The 18500-nt window shown below is 31.7% G+C and overlaps 1 protein-coding gene across 10 annotated transcripts in view; it reads left to right on the top strand.

Moving 5' to 3' along the window:
- Positions 1-18500, top strand: part of LOC119632537 — a 284840-nt gene that overhangs the window by 240777 nt on the left and 25563 nt on the right. For all 10 annotated transcript variants that reach the window (XM_038025478.1, XM_038025479.1, XM_038025482.1 and 7 more), the window contains one exon: positions 15928-16148. In XM_038025478.1, coding sequence (XP_037881406.1) covers positions 15928-16148 — 221 coding nt within the window. The remainder of the gene's footprint in view (positions 1-15927; positions 16149-18500) is intronic.

Raw genomic sequence — 18500 nt, 5'->3', positions numbered from 1 at the left:
GAAATATTAAACTCTTATATTGGGAAAAGATCCAATTTTTTACATTTTATTGCGAAAATAACAAAAAAAATTAACCATAAGAAATTTACATCATACAGGGCTATATGTTAGACCCGATCATATATAGAGAGGGACTTTCAGAAAAACTAAGCAACTGGAAGCCACTGGAAAATAATAAAATTTTTGACAAGTAAATTAAGTTGGATAAAGTTGGACCGCGCGAGGGCTTTCATGAAAACTATGCCTTTAAAAAAAATGAAAGACCTTGTTTGGTATATTATCATGAAAATGATTGAATGAGCGAGAATGTGTAGGGTATCTAATGGCAGCCTCGCCCCACTATAACGTTCTTACTTATTGTCTCCCTAGAATACACCGGACAATTTTTGTCGCTGTATATTTTTTGTTTTGAAAATAGAGATACTAGAGGGGGTGGAGAGAGGGGCGTTGTAGGCGAACACTTTTGATCGATTTAATTCATTCCATATAGCAACTTAGTTGGAGCAATTTTAACATAATATCTTTATTTTTGCGGTGCGAATATATTTACAACGGATCAACATACAGACGGTCAGATGCACGGACAAACATGACTAGATCAATTCAAAATTTTGTATGCTGTTCGAGAATACGTATATAATTTAGAGCGTCTATGAAGTTTCCTTCTAGGTGGTCAAAACGTTTTGACAAAATGTATTTAACATCGCTTTTAATCGAGAAGGAGAAGAAAAAATTTTCGGATCAAATTTTTACGAACTGGCTGGCATTAAAGAAACCAATAAGAACATGTATACATATATATATACATTCTACACATATATATATATAATAAGTAAGTGTTTGCATGCATTTCCATCAGCGACATCTATTGGCGAATATGATAAAGTAGTGCAAAGTACCAATTTACGCAACAGTTCAATTCCAGTTCAATGGTTCTTCATTTAGTATTATTGAGTCGTTCAGCGTATACAGCGACTTATATTTCCGACATTGATTGCCTTTGTTGCTGGATTTGAAAAAGTTTCCGAAGGCCAAGCTAATGAAATACTCTTTCGAAGCTTATATAGCGATCATATCCCGTTTGTCGGTTTTGGTTTCAACAAAGAACGTTCGTAGACAGTGAATTGCAAGAGTTATTAGATAAAAGCCCAGCGAAAATTCTCAAAAAACTTTCGAACAGCTTAGCAGTTTATGAATCAACTGTTCCTAGACGTTCAGATGCGATAGGAAAGACCCAAAAGCAAGGAAAATGGCTACCATACGAAAAGACTGAAAATAGAATTTTGAAACGATTCAATATCGTTGTTTCACTGCTTGCCAGGCAAAAAGAAGAAGATTTTCTATCACGTGTTATGACTGGCGATGAAAAGTGGATCTACTACGACAATCTCAATTTCAAAAGGTTATAGGTTAACCTAAAAAAGCCAAACACATCGACGCCGAAGCGAAACATTCAGGGCCGTAGAAGTTGGCATGTCATGGCAGTGCATATCGTGGGATCAACAAAGCGTAGTGTATTACAAGCTGGTAAAACCGAATGGAACTGCTACTGCAGATGTCTATGAACGGCAATTGCACAAATTGAACGATATATTGTTGCAAGAAAGACCATCAATAGCGGTTAACAGAGGCAAAGTTATTCTCTTACGTGCCAACACTCGGCAAAACGTTGCAAGAGTTGTCAAGGATGCACTACTGTAGTGTATTGTCGAATGGGAAGTTCTGCTGCACCCAGCTTTTTCACTAGACACTGTGCTTTCTGATTACCACTTGTTAAGAGCAATGCAGCACGGCTTGGCTGGCACGAAATGCTGAAGAAGTAAAGAAAACGCTTGATGTGAGAACAACTGCCAATCGAATATCGTTCTTTCGAGACGGTATCGCCATGTTGCCAGAAAGATGCGAAAAAAGTTGTAAAAAGTGATAGAATATATTTTAAGTAATGTATTTTATTGTACCATTTCTTCTCGATAAATGCCTTTTTCAAGTGAAAAGATGATCAGAATATATGCAAATACCTAATACTTAACAAGTCAACTAGCTATGTGAAGAGGAATGTGGAGATGAGCGTACTTCCAACTACTCCTACTACTATTACTACAAGATTTAAACAAGGTTAACAAACGTAGCTTACCGTCAATACAACTGGATGAAGGTCTCTGGCTGGTCTGTCGTCATCCAATAATTCAACTTCACTCACATCCGCACTATTATAAGCCGGTTTTAATATAAACACTTAATATGTGTATATATACATAACCATAGCGTTTGTTGTTCTCATCCATATCATTACGATCATAAAAACAGTGAAAAGTCTAAATTCCTAGACAAAGATCTTACTAAGATATTTCATAAGCGAATATAATAAGCAGGCAGTGCATCTTATCATAATCAAGAACTTATGTGCGTTATAAATTCACGAAAAGCTTTTCAACACAATGAATGGATAGTTCATTTAGGTCAGCGAAAGTCTCTCCATAAAATGGATGTGAGCGACATATTATAAATTTGATGATCTTAAGCGATTAGAATGACTAATAATTATTAATACACCTAAAGGATACTTATCGTTTTGATACTTTAATTTTCTAGCACTCAGTGTAGTACTCAGACAAATAAACTCCAAATGCATCTAACAAACGTAGACGATATATAAATAGCCATGTCATTATTGAAAAATTGCTTTGCAATATTGTTTCAAATCTGAACGATCATGGCTTAAATGTTGAATAAAATCACCTAAAAGCAAATATCATGTCAACATACGTATGTATATCAGGAAACTATAAATAGAATATAAAAAAAAAAAAAAAAAAAAAAACGATATTTTCAGTACAAAACCTATGACGCGTATATTTATATAGATACGGAGGTTGGTTGAAAAGTTTCCAATCTGCACATGAAGATGCCAGCATTTGCCCATTGCCAAGTTGTGAAATGGGTTTGTGCAGCCTAAGTACTCATCGCCTGCTTCAGCTATTTTGGACATTCGGATGAATGCTGTTTAGTGCTTTTATGAAAATCGAATCGAATATTCGGGTTGTCAGGGTGCCATTAAAGTATTTACCAGTAAAATGCCATTTATCTACATGAATTTACAGCGCCGCGTATGGAAAATCGCAAGATCGTTCACTACGGTGTAAGTTTGCATACGGCAAATGGAAACGTTGTCGTACTAATTTAAATGACGATGAACGTTAAACACAACTAAGAACAATCATCACTGATGAAAGAATCGTTCACGTTTATCAAATCGTTCTGGATGACCATCAAATTACGGTTAGAGCGATAGCACTGGCACTGTAAACATATTCATGAAAAGGCGTTTAACATACCACAACACATGTTGGAAGCTATATTGTCGACATTATAGATCAACAGATCGATCCGACAGCAATTGTTATCTATTGACAAATCTCGAAAGTGTGCTCCAGGCAACGGTTTATGTATTAATTAAATGATTCGATCATTGTAGTAACTGTGGCGTACTTCAACAACCTTGAAAATGGACTTGTGAAAAAGTTACCGAAATGTTAGAAAGCCATAGAACTAACTGATTGCATCATTTTTGATTGTTTCGAAATCAAAGTTTGCAAAAAAAAAAAAAAAGGAAAATTTTTTTATTACTGAAATTCGAAACTTTTCAACCACCTCTCGTAAATACATGCATACACATTTTTAACACATTTTTTCCCTCAAGCACATATGTAAGTGAGTATCATTGAGGTAAATAAAAATAAAAAAAAAAATTAAAAAAAAAAATAACAAATTTTTTGCTTAAATTTAAAAGATGCAAATATTATAATATTATAAATTCAATAAAAATAGTAGCTCTCTGCATATTGTTATTTTTAATAAAATTTCATACACACACATATATATATATATATTCATATATTTCAATCTCTCTTCACTTTTCTTAATTTTGTGTGAGAGAAATTCTCACGCACCGCAATACATATATCATTTTTCTCCTTTTTTTTTTTTTTCTTTTTTGTTATTATGATTTCGTTTAACGGGCATATTCAACGAATATCGTTGTTGTTATTGTTATTATTATTGTTATTGTTTTTGATATTATTATAATGGTGATGGTGATGGTGGTAGTGACAGTGCCGGTAGTTGCGACGATGATGCAACAAATTCACAATATCTTGCCTGACGCACCAAAAATTATTATAAAAATTTAAATATGCAACAGATTTTTTGATGTTAAATTCAATTTATGCAATATTTTCATTTAATTCTGTTTCTTTTTTTTTTTTTTGTTTATATTTTCTTTCTGTTTTCTCATACATTTTCATTTAAATCCTTTAGTCGTCAGACCCACAAGTAGAAACAAAAAGCAGATGTAAAAATCATACATTGACAGACAACTGCAATAACAATACCAACAACGGTTGACCGACGAGCATACCAGCCCAACACTAACAAAAGCTAACCTTTAAAATTGTTGACTTTATTTTTAGCGTTATGCACAATATTAAAAAAAAATAAAAAATAAAAAAATAAATAAAAAATAAAAAAAAATAAAAAAAACAATAGGGATAAAATGAAAACAAAAATAAGTAAAAAACTTATAATCGCTTGGGAGCGAATCCACGATGCCCGTCATCATCTAAACTATAAATAAGTAAATCGTTAAACTTTTTATTATATAGCTGAGAGGTTATAGTTAATGACTGGATGGTTGACTAGTTAGTTGAGTGCATTTCTACACAAAACCGCTTTTGCGCTTGACTTTGCAAGCAAATGCTCGCATTTGAACATGAATTTATCGGGAAACATTGTAAATTATTTGGCGAAAATATTCTACTATTTTCCATTTTCATCAAATTGTTTCAATTGTCTCAATTTGTCATACGATTGTAAATGCACTTATGTACTCGTATATGAAATTAAAATCATTTTCATATCAAATGAAATAATAATCGTATGGAAAAGATTTCAATTTTTCGACTAAAATTTTTGTGACCTTACACCATGTGAAGCATAACGTAATCGACTTTTGAATATTTACATCCACACACACACACACACATATATATATTATATTAATATATATGCGATCTATAAAGGATATTACAAACGATACGACAAAAAAAATCGACCGCTTTCCCTCGGTGACGTGTATAAAAATATCCATAAAATAGCAGACAAACAATATGAATTCTCATCGAGTTTTTCGTTCGTAATGTGTTTCTACGCACAATATATATACATACTTACATACATAATTCCTTAACCAAAAGGCATTAAATTACCGGTTTATTATGTTTGTGGCTTAAATGCAGATTGTAATGTGCATTAAAACAAATTTCCTTTTTTTTTCTCCTTTTTTCTTTTTTGAATTTTTTTTTTTTTGTTTGTTTTTTTTTTTTTTTTTGCTTTCTGTTAAAAGGGCTTAAAACAAAACCCTTGTGCTAATAAATTACAAAAGTAAAAAAAATAAAAGTAAAAAAATGCACGAAGAAGAAGAAGAAGAAGAGGAAGAAGAGAAAAATCAACCAAGGGAATAAACGTGTAAAGAAAGAAGAATAAAATATGTAATAAAATGCTTTCATTTTAGAGCTTTACAGCTGTCAGAACACTGTTTAAAACATATACAAACAAGCAAGAAAAGCAAGTGAGCTTTTGTCGGAGCGATGATGCATTTTCATCTTTATTTTCTGTTGATTTTTTTTTTCTTTTTTTTTTTTTTTTTTGTAATTCATTAAATGGAAAAAAAAAATTAATTACCATAACAGAGATAAGTCGATAAAGAGAAAACGTCTCGTTAGTTCTAAGGAGGAAGTTTCCAAACTTTCGGTTAATTAGTTTGCAAAGGACTTAATCTGCTTCTTTCGTTTTTTTGTTCACTCTTTCTATATACTCTCTCTCTCTCTCTCTCTCTCTCTCTCTCTCTCTCTCTCTCTCTCTCTCTTTCTCTTTCTGTCTCTCTCTCTCTCTCTCTCTCTCTCTCTCTCTCTCTCTTTCTTTCTTCCTTTTTTTTTTTCTTTCTCTCTCTCCCACTCTGTCACCCCTTAATTCCAGTATTTAATACACGTGACGATGGCAGATACTGGCTTGCGAGCCCGAGAAACAATACACAAAATATTGTGATAATGTTACCAAAAAGAAACTGCTAACAATATAGCTGAGTAATTATGTCTTAAAATGTATACATCATGCTATTGTTGCGCTATCTAAAGAACTGAAAAGGATACGTTACATTTACATATAACGTTACTGATTTTTAATTCCATGTTGTAGTCCACCGAATGACGGAATATACAAAAAATGTAACGAGTGCGTTGTTCCGCTTGTAAGCGTGAAATGTTTAATCAACGCGAGAAAGTTAATCAATTAAATTCTGTGCTCTTGCCAACTCTGTGTCTATTGTTGAGACATCGAAAGTGGCAGAACTTAAATCGAACGTCAGATCCTGCTTTATATATTATTATTAGTAAATTTCTCTCTCTTCCTTTCCTTTTTGGATCTATCTATCTCTATCCGTATCCCTATCGGTCGCTGTCACCCCACCAGCCGAAAAATATGAATCGGAGCCTTCATAAAATATATATATCGCACTGGTCTGTGTTCAAATCGATATGACTTGAAATATACCCAATTATCCCTCCGTTTGTTTTCTGGCATTAGAAGCGTCCTTATAGAGAAGTGAAGCGAAACTGTTAATTTTCTCTTACTTAGACTGGCCTGTATAGGTATTTCTTTGCAGAGGTCAAAATTCTATAAGTAAGCAAGTAAAGAAAAAAAAAGATGTCGCCAGATGTTCCTTAAAGTGTCACCTATGGCATTTTACGGGCGCCAAGTGAACAAAGGTTATCCGGATTGCTGCAGGTAATCCACAAAATCATTGAGAGATTACGTATTTGACGCGTTAGATGATATCCGCCTTCCCTAGAGGATAGAACATGATGCATATACATGTCCCCATTTTAATATCATAGGGTTGGCGGTATCGAGATTGCCTATTCACTCAGGCAAAGTTTACCACTAGTCCGCCGTAAATCTTAGTAAAAATTCAATGTGCTTCGACTTACCTGCGAATACCCTCGTTACCTTACAATTTGGCGAAATGACAGGCATTTCAAGCTTGCTTCTAGCATTGCTGGCTAACAAATCTGGCAACAAGAACCTATCCAGCATCTAAACATTAAGACAAGACATAAACTTATGATAAAAACGTGAACTTGTCATTAAAAAAAAAACTATTTTATTATTCATGCCGTACCTTAACACATTCTGCAAATCTATTTATACCATTTCTAAATGATTTTCTAGACGTTCTCAAGAGATTCAGTTTTGGCTCAACAATTTTAGTAAACCAATGAGTTCGATTATTTTCGATCTAGCGCTTTGAACATAATAAACTAATTAAATGCTTTTCTATGCCAAGCAGAACTGATGCCACTATTCTTATTGGCCGATCTTGACCAGTTTGGCTACAACTTGTTATCGATGTGATAGTTGTAATGACATTCCACTTAATTCACCTACGTCTCTAAAGTATGCCTCAGCCATTTAGCTGGCTTACGCAATGTCAATCCGTTAGACATAATCATGTGAGGTATTAGTAATTCGTTTAATAGCAATAGCGGTAGTTGTTGAAGGTACAAAACTAGGATATTGTTTCAGTAAGATAACACCTGCTTAGCAAACTGCTTTCATCGTGCTTAGTAAGAAGTTTGTATGCAAGGTGCGAGCCACATGCAAGGAAGGACTTGACATAGGCCTATCTTTTATTGTGACGATCGATAATGCTTTAAGCATGTCCATCCAGGCACCTGCCTGTCTATTGGCTACTTGTTCAATTTACTGGTCGCAATTACGAAACACTTTGATGAATTTAGGCGAAAACAAAGTCTACCACTAAAACCCCCTTTCATATAAATTCTCTTATAGCAAGAAAAAAAAAATGCCTTTATATGGCGACCAGAGATAGTTTTTAGTATTTTGCAGAAAATAATCAATGTGTAATGTGATAAATTTATACTACATACGTTTATTTTCTGGGTCCCCGATCGACTTTCTAAGGGTTGCGATGAAAAAAAAAAAACAATCTTTCTATGTCAACAAGGCATATTTATTGTTTGATATCCGATACCGAGCAATTGAATGCAGAATTGTTGAAGAAGAATTGCTCCGATATATAACGTTTTAAATAAGCGTACGCCAACCGAATACCAATGATACGAATTCATTATTTGACACTATCGACTTTCACTTTTCATCATATATCGTTAAGAATATCAAATTATATAATAATTTTAAAACGTTTTAGGTGAAATTCTGCGAACGTTTCAATTAATCTATAATTATTTCATCTGCTTAACCTTTTATGCTTATCATCGTGTACTTATTATCGCATCGTAAATTACAAACTTATACATAAATTAATCTCTTGTTAAACGGAGATTCATGCTAGAGGTGACAATTATAATCAATCTGATTAATGGAAATATTGACTCGATAGAATTGTTGAGTAAAATTAAATTTAATCCAGTGAGTCGCTCTTCCAGGTATTATCATACTATTAAACTTGCTTAATATAAACTTTGTGATTAGCAAATGAAACGATGCATAAAATTTGCTTTCAGTTTCAAAGTCTGCTTAAGAACATCAAAATAAAACATTGATTACTATATATATATATATAAAAATTTGTAATAAATTAAGTTCTGAGGAGAAGTTTTTCTTTGATATGCACAGCTTGTACTGTGCAGATTTGTTTTATATGTAATTACATCATAGCAAATATATTAGAATTATATGTAATGCATATATATTATACTCTTAATCATGATTGAATATTGTACTAAAGATTAGAATCATGATAACAATCTAATGTAGTCGTCTAGGAAACGAAAATTTTATGTCAATTTTTATACTCTACACCGCTTGTTGTACTTTTGTGCATCAGGATTTGCTATATTTGGTATACTCAATCCCCGCAAGCACTTGAGATATAATATCATTTTTGATTATATTAATCGATTCAGAAAGTGATTCTCAAACTTGCTTCTCTGTCCATCAGTCAGTTTTGTTTTCTTTTGGTTCAACCTACAGGTCGTAATATTGAAAATATTTTGATGAAATTTATTACACTCACATATTTTGGCCCAAGACGAACGCTAATGAATATGGCTCGGATCGAGCTATTTCCCATGTGACGCCTTATTTCGAATACTCGTTATATGAATAACTCTAGGATGATGTGGAGTATTTAATGGCGAACTGTTGGTCACTACCGTTTCTTAACTTGTTCTTCGTTTTCAAAAATAATCTACCTTGACCTTACCTTACCTGAGAGCGATAAGACAGGGCACATGGCCAACAGGCAGGCATTTAATTAAATCAAATTCGCTATTCAAAGCTTATCTACAACAATTTTCCGATGTTTTACAAAAATGTGATTCACCTAATACCGTCTTTGGCAGGTGTAATCAATTTACTCAATACACACATTTAAACAGTTTAAAAGGAGTGTGTCCTCAGTTGACTTTTCCCGCTATTGTTGTGCTAAAAATACATATTTCGTAGGTAAGAAAACTTGTTAAAGCGATTATATGCGATGTGGCGATAAGAACTCAGCTGATCAGGTATAAATTGCTACGTTTTACCAAGAAAGCTATTCAGATCAGGCATACGACGAACCTGTTTATCTATACTGGTACAGATATCACATAATGTTACTAAGCCTTTTCAAGTGAAAAATTACGTTATTCTCTAGGTTATCGTCCGTTGATTATGTCACAACATTGAGAATGTGGTTCGTTTGATGAAAAAATGAACTTTACTCTCCCCATTGAGGCATATGTAAATAAAGCAAAATATTGATTAGGCTTTAAAAATAAACGAAGAAGCACGTTGATCATTTCTACATAGCAAAAAGTTTTTTATGTGACGCTTATAAGACTTATTTTTGATTAAGAGTTAGTTGTGTGGGCTCCAAGCTATTCGTGTCAGATCGATAGAATGAAATTTGCTCAAAAATTAGTTTTTCCTTTTTTGCTTTGCATGAACTTGCGTTAGAGTACATCTTACCTCGTCCGCCCTATGGGAAAAAACGGCACATATTAGGAATCTCGTTTGTGTGTATGCTTATAAACGGATATCTAATTCCATTCCGTCTAGTGTCATTTTTTGCTCAGTCAATTATCTCTAAACGCTCTACGGCGTTTTTCTAGGCACTATGTTCATATTAGGCTCTCCCATTGTCGCACAAATTACAAATTATTTTCGCCGTTCCAGGTTGCTTGTAAAAACTTGAACGACGCACCTTTTACGCACTTCCTTGAACTGTTTGGCAGTTGTGCACCATGTGCATATAAATACACTTAGTTACAATTACAGAGCCAATTGAATATATTAGGTCGATAGAATTAAGGTTGAAATAGCGTCTGCGTCATTGACATACTTCTCTGTCAGTTTGAGTGTACATTAGTCAATCACATTTTTGTTATTCTTAATTTGTTTTTTTTTTTTTGCTCCATCTTTTGAATTTACATTCAACGAATTATTGGTTGGTGCATTTATGCTGTATATAGGCAATATACAATAGCTGATAAGGATATTTAGTAGGAATAAATAAAGTAAATAAAATTAAGTGCTTATAAGTTTCACATTAACAGTTAGAGTACATACTATGCCAATATCTGGGCAATAATATCAAGTATTATAAAATAAAGGAAATCCACATTAATTTAGAAAGCATTGCATACATACTTGTTGGTTCATTATCGACAACAACAATTCGAGAATTAATTCCTATGCATATATTTCTGCATTACATTAACACAACGCTATATGTATATATATATATATATATATATATATATATGAATATATTGGATGAAATTATAGCTCTTATGTATTTATCATAGAATATTTGAAAACGAATTGTGATATTATTCTAAATTAAATCTCTCCCTGTACTCGTACTCTGCTTATTACTTAGATGACTTGATGAATGAAAATTTGATTATCATGGTTTTCTCTTTCAGAATTTGTTTATTCCTTTTTTTCGTTTTTTTTTCGTGTACCATCATCCTATTAATGAAGTAGAAGTATTTTTTTTTTTTTTTTTTTTTTTTTTTTTTTTTTTTTTTTTTTTTTTTTTTTTTTATATCACAATATAATATAATATGATAATGCTCATACGATGAAATTGATTCCCATTCACTCGTTAGCGGACTCTTAGCGCTAACATAAATTTCAATTTATTTACTTGTAAATATTAATAAAATACTGCATATATGCACGTATTTGCTATCGGGGAATATGTGTAATAAATTGAATTGAATAAATCTGCAGATGGGGAATAGCTATGATTTCCTTTTGCTTTTGAAATGAAGACAATGTTTATGGATTCATAAAAAAAAATACATCATTTCTTTGACGATATTTATCAAAATGCAATGATACCGTATATCTTGACACATATCTTACATATCTTTAGCTAACTTAAGATAGATGCGATAAAATTTCCCCTTAAGCTTACAATAATTGATGATTGGGGTAAGCATCCAATGTCTGTCTCTCCACGAAACTAAATCAATTAAAGCGAGAAAAAACATTAAATTAACGAAATCCCATTAACCCATGTAGGGTTAGCCAAAAGCAAATTAAATAAGGAATAAAACACATATGAGATTCTCGCATGATTAGATTATGTCCTTGTCGGTCCGTCCATTAAACTGGTATTTCGAACTTTCAAAATCTCAAGTCTGGATTCTAAAAAGCAATTTTACTCGCGAAGATTATTTGCCCATAAGCAATCGATATTGAAATTTTTCAAATAAATTTTTGCTTTGCTTTACAACAAACCAACAAAACAAAGATTTTTCCAAAAGCTTGGTAAACACACACCTGCATACCTTACGCGTTGGCTATAACAAGCTATGCTACACTCAAAAAAGTTTCGTTTCAATTCTTACGTTATATAAATTTTAATAAACTTGGAAATATTTAATGTCTAGTCTATGGGTATTCGCGATTCGTTCAAACTCGTATAACATTTCTTATTTGATTTTTATTTTTATTTTGTTTTTGTTTTTTTTTTTTATTTTTGAATTTTAACCTGTAAACCAAAAATAAAAATCGTGCTTAAAAAAAAAAAAAAACAAAGAAAAAATTAATTTACGCTAAAAATGCTTGAACGTAAAAAAGCCTTCATTTTTATAGTACAAATATATGTATGTACAGCGTGCATTTTTATTGCAGATAGAAGAAAATATAAACTCATTTTTTCTTTCCCCCTCCACACACACACCCCAACCGATGCATTTTTTTTACTGTTGTTATTGTTATTATTATTGTTCGAACGTTGATTCGTTCGGTATTAACGGAAATTAATATTGATTGATGTTAAATTCGGTTAACATTGATTCCTTTTACCTCTCCATCGCTCTCAACTTTTAGGACTTATGTCGGGGTTTCATATAAAAAAACATTCATGTACACAAAAGACACCCATACTCATACACATTGAGAAATACACCTATATACAAATACATATTCATATACATATATACAAAATAACAACAGTTATATATCTGTATATATATATATACATGTGTGTGTCTGTATAGCTAGATAAATATATATACATATATATACATATATATATATATATGTATAAAAATTTTATGGCCTTTTTATGGTATATTTTTGTGCTGTAAACTATTTCTGTATATATGTACACATGTACACGTCTGTTTGTAGAATATTAAACTAACATGTCTGCTTAATATAATTTTTTTATACCCATCAGCAGAAAGTATGGATATATTAATTTTACCATTCCTTTGACAATATTGAAACTCATCCATGGAAGACCTTATAAAGTCGATGAATTATCATTCAGCGGGAGATTTTCATTAAAGCAAAGATTTGATTTAGGTATTAAACAACGACGCGACAAGCGTAAAGCGCTACTAAAGGCTAGCCGCACTTCGCCATAACCATGATGAAGTCAACTTAAAAATGACATTTTTTACCACAAGCAATCTAAACTGTTAGCCGATAGATTATCCTTCGTACTTGGACGTTAATGCTTTTGTGATTCAACAAATTATAATAATTATAATAATTAATGATAATTTATAATGAAAACATATTTTTACTGCAGCTTGCAATGCTGCTGTTCAATATCTACTGTTATAATAGCTGGATTACATTGCTGAAATTACTAAAGTTACAATTGCTAGACATAACATTATTCTAACAATTGTAATTGACTGCATGCAATGAATGGGTATCCGACATTCGTTCTTTTCTCAATTTATTTATTTATTTTTTGTTGATTTTTTTTCCCTTACTTTTCATTGCGCTTTTTCCATTTCCCTTCAAAGTTTACTCGGCAACATAGATATACGTGTTTGGTTTTTTTTTTTTTTTTTTTTTTCCTACTGACTCGCTCCGTACCGTTGTTGTTACTGTTGCCGCAGTTGTTTGTAGTTTAGTTGTTTGTGAGCATTTGCAAGTTATGGCATAAAAAGTTATTAACAGTACGGTTTTGGTCATAATTTTAAAAGGTTATTTCTTCTTCTATAGTTTTACATTGCACCAGTCAACCAAACGACCAGAGCCATTGTGTAACTATGTATTATACCTTATTCTTACTTTCACTATTCACTATACGTTCATTATTGTTGTGGCTAAGTATTACTGAACGTATTATGTATACATACGTGTATACAGAAAAGGTGTTAACTTGATTTATGATATTTGGTTAAATGCTATACAAATATTGAAATTTATATTATGATCTGTTTTTTTTATTTTTTTTTTTACTGCATATATACCTACTGTGCACTACTATGTCTACTAAAGCAAATAAAGAATAGTGTGTGTAAGAGCAGACTAGTATATAATAATTATAATCAAAATATCTATTTAATGCGCTTAACATCCTTATATGTAAATTGAAATGAAGCTTAACGCATATATTGCAGCGCTTGCCACAAGGAATCTTTTCTTTTTCAATTAACTTCAACAAATAACATACAATAAATTGTCTCCACGTTCATTCGGCAAGCAATTGCCAATCGAAAGTCTCAATGCTATCGCACATGTCGTATTCATCGGTTCACAAATGAACAATTAACGTATTTATGATTGTTTTAGGCAGGAAGGTTAGCAACTTATTTATGTTATTTATTGTAATTGTATTGTAATGTTTCGTTTTTTTTTTTTTTTTTTTTTTTTGATTTTTGCTAAACATTTACACAGCTTGAAAACGTTTTTTTTTTGAAGAAAATTTTTTTTTCTCTTTTTTTTTTAATCATATCTATTTAAAATATTATTACGATTTCCTTTATCTGACAAGTTCATGTTGAAGGCTTAAAAAATTTATGATGAATAATTCCCTCAAGCTTAGAAAGTTTTTAAATCTATGAAATGAAATTTTCCAAAAACTTTAATTACTTCAATATGAAAGTTGCAAAAATTTGTAATAATAATTGTGAGTAATATCATTAGAAGTTTACCAACGACTTCTTCATTTAGGCTTGCGTATGCATGCATAACGGTCGGTAATAAATTTTATATACATACACATATATATATTTTTAATGAAATAAAAACAACTGAAAACGTTATAGTTGACAATGGCCGAACATAAATACCCTACACCGCTTCTCTTAATACAGCTAAAAAACATATGATAAATATTTATAAGAGATGTAGTTGAAAAAGTGTTCAATGGCGCTCGTCTTTGAACTAAAATACGTTAACGCATTAAATTTGTTTATAATATCTCAACAATTATGACCCGTAGATTATACGCAAAAATACATGAATAGATATCAGACGGACAGATGGACAGCCGGACCTGCAAGCTTTAATCGATTCGAAAAATGATTCTAAGTCAATCGCTATAATATAAGATGGCCGTATTTCAAGTCCTTCTACGTACTGTATACATCCGCATCAACTTAATATACCCTTGTATCGTAAGTGTTGTAGGGTATAAAGGAATAAAAGAAAACGGCTAAGGCATAATTGTTAAAGTTAACAATTTATATATTGTACACAACAGTAAGACACAACAACATTCCTTGCGCCAATTAAAAATTAATTTGAGCTTTAAACGGAATTTTAGTTGTATCGACCGCAGTAGTTATATTGGATTAAATAAAAAAACATTTGGGGCAATCCATAAATTTTATATATATTTTTGATCAATATGATCAATAGCAGAAACGATTTAAACGTATTTGTTAATCGCATTCGCGATATTTTGAAATGACCATTAAGACTTGAACAGTTGACCTTAGAGGAAAATATTGATCTTAAATCAATCAGCTTCAGTTCCTCAACTTAACTAAAAGGATTCCTGGTCGCCTTTTTCCTTTCTCTGGCATCTTGCGCTTGAATTATGGAGTATTATGTAAGGATGCTTTGTAGCTGGATAGTGCGGCCAAATCGTGTAATAAAACAAGTGGAGAGAAATATATATATATATATACGATATGGAATTGATGTATTGAGTGAGCGAATTTTCGTTTTACTTTGCCATCATATACAGTTCACCAGTGTACGGTAGGTAGTAAAAAATTCGGAAAGAACTGTGTATACCTTCTTCTTCTTCTTTTTCTTCTACTTACTTAATTGGTATATTTTCTTTATTTTACCTTTAAAATTATATTCGCCATTGTAGGGAAATGATTTTTGCAAGTAAATATTGCCTACTTTTAGGATTATGAAATAAACCGACCTTTACGCTTACTCCCTTTAATAAGATATGTGTCTGCTCGTATTTCATCAATGATAAAATAAAATTTCATAATTAAATGAAATATACATATATGTCTGGTCTTAACTTATACCTTAGATTGTTTGCTTTTTGATAATATAATTAATTCGTAGTGTTTTTGTACGTTTTATTTTTTCCTGTTTTTGGTTTCAATTAAATACGAGAAGGTTACAAACGCGTAGCTTGGCCTCCCGTGTCCGAAGAAAGAATTGTGCGTGAATTTACACCTCAACCGCAACCTCAGTATCAAACAGTTCCAACGAACAATCAATACGAACAACAGCAGCAGCAGCAGCAGCAGCAGCAGCAGCAACAGCAACGGCAGCAACAACAACAGCCTCACCATCAACAACAATCTTATCCCAGCACTGCTGTTCCGTCTATACAGGTAAGTCGTGTTGTGCCCAACTGCTAGCCCTACTACTACTACAGCTGAACGCAAGAAAATAACACAATATTTCATGTCGTCCTTAATTTCTTTTTTATTATTTGTTTTTCTATTCGCTTGTATTAGTGTTTAGTTTGAAATTATTGCATATAAATAACTCTATAACATAAACTGTTTATTAATAAATTTTTATATTTAATTTTCAGTTATATTAAAAATCCTTTTTTCTCTATTACTCTTTATTCCTGTTATTATAATAAATTCGATAAACGAATATACGAACGGTGTAAATAACTTTGTAAATATATTTGACAAAGGCAACTAAAGACTTAATGCTTTTATATATATATATATATATATTTGAATTTTGGTTTTTTTTTTTTTTAACTATTTTTTTTTATTTTGTTTATTATTTAAATTAAATATTATCAAAATATTATCAATCTCATGAGTTTCAACTCAACACAGTTTGCTATTGTTGCGTTAGCATATCTTCTTGTTTTTTTTCTTCCTTTTTTAAACGCTGTAATCAAATATTTAAAAAATCGATAATGAAAGCAGAATTACAACCGATTCTCTTTCAATATCACAACATAACACAACGCCATCGTCAACCTTTTTCGGTTGTCACACTTTAAATATTTAAATATTTACAACATACAATCAAACATACACATGTACATACATACATGCATACATACATACATAAATACACATAATCAACAAAGTAACAAAAGATATGAATGCCTGCAATGATGAAGTGAGAATACATCTAACCCTTGATTAAGATAAGTCTTTCTATTTTACGATTTTCTAAATATATTTTTGTGCTTCCTTTATTTCTATATATCCTATATTCTGCTTTCTCAATCAAAAATTTCATATTAATGGATTCTTATATAGTCATTGCCCATGAAAATTAAGCAAATAAATCATCCGAAAGATCCGCCTGCAATTAATAGAAATTCATATCCAAAGTCGATAGTTCTTAATCTGTGCCAATTATTTGTGCCAAGCGACGCTTTACGATACACGTTTCCAGAATAAAACCATTTTAAGTAACAAATATATAAATGGCATTTCGTCTTTCTTGATATACCAAATATTTTGCATATATCATTCGTTCCATCTATTAATTATCAATGGTTGATATGGTTGGAAAGAGGATTTCTTGCTAGTTTTCTTAAAACTTATTATAATAAAGACAACGCCTTCGTCTCTGCTCTTTTAGTATTTTTTAATTACATCATACACCACTTATGGTATAAGGCTAGTATAGTATATTTGTGCTGAGGTAAGCAATATTCAGAAGGGGTTCAGAACAATTCACAATCATTTTCTGTTATTATTTAAACGTCGGTTTCAAGCCACAATTTTTAAGACATTTTGACAAAACCTGTTACATTGAGTTGCCTTGGCTCAAGAACGAACGCTGTTGAAAATGATGCGGCTCGAACCATACAGCCTTTCATTTTGAATGATCATTATATTAATAATTATAAGGTGGTGTAGGATAATTATGTTAATATAAGAAATTTTGTACAACATTGGCCAAATCTACGACTATCTAAGGCTAGCTTTTCTACAATACTTGTTTGGAAGACAAGAAGACAATTCATTGATTTCTAATCGGGTTTTTCGTCCGAGATGTAGATTAAAAACTAAATTAATAGACGCTACGCTATTAATCTGTCCATCTGTCTGTCTTGTTTTTTTTTTTTTTTTTTTTTTGTGTTTAACCATCAGATCGTAATTCTGGAGATATTTTGATGAACTTTAAAACACGGGCGAAGTGTGACATAAAAATAAATGCCACTGAAAGTGATTCGGAGCGATAGACTTTTTCGATCACTTCCCATGTAACGTCGCATATTGAGAAGACGATACATGGGCAACTGTAGACCGCTGCAAGGTACTTAATGATGAACCGCATCGTACTATAGTGTTTTCACCTTTTTTTTTCTTTTGATAAATGCCTCCGAAACCGTGAAGACCTTCAAATGTTTGTAGCTGATTATCAAAAAAAAAAAAGAAAAAGAAAACCAAATCTAAAACTAAGTTTATTCTTTTAGTCAAAGTTTCCAGCCCCATAACGTGATTTCAATGAATGCGATTTCATTCAGATATTTTTAAAACGATCTCACTGTTCAGACATGATCGAAACTATATGAAAAATATATTAGCTTCCCAAGCGCGCACTATATACAATTCGCAATAATAATTAATAAGCGGTAAGTATTTACGTGAACGTATTTTATAAGCGATTTCGACTATAACGACAAAAATCGATGAACAACAATAAACCTGGCATCCCTATCAAAATGTATTTTAGTTTTTTTTTTTTCATTATTT

The sequence above is a fragment of the Glossina fuscipes genome, unplaced genomic scaffold (genome assembly GCF_014805625.2).
Source record: "Glossina fuscipes isolate IAEA_lab_2018 unplaced genomic scaffold, Yale_Gfus_2 1, whole genome shotgun sequence".
NCBI lineage: Eukaryota > Metazoa > Arthropoda > Insecta > Diptera > Glossinidae > Glossina > Glossina fuscipes.
Note: the sequence above shows the minus strand (reverse complement) of the source record. Positions and strands in the feature narration are given on the sequence as shown.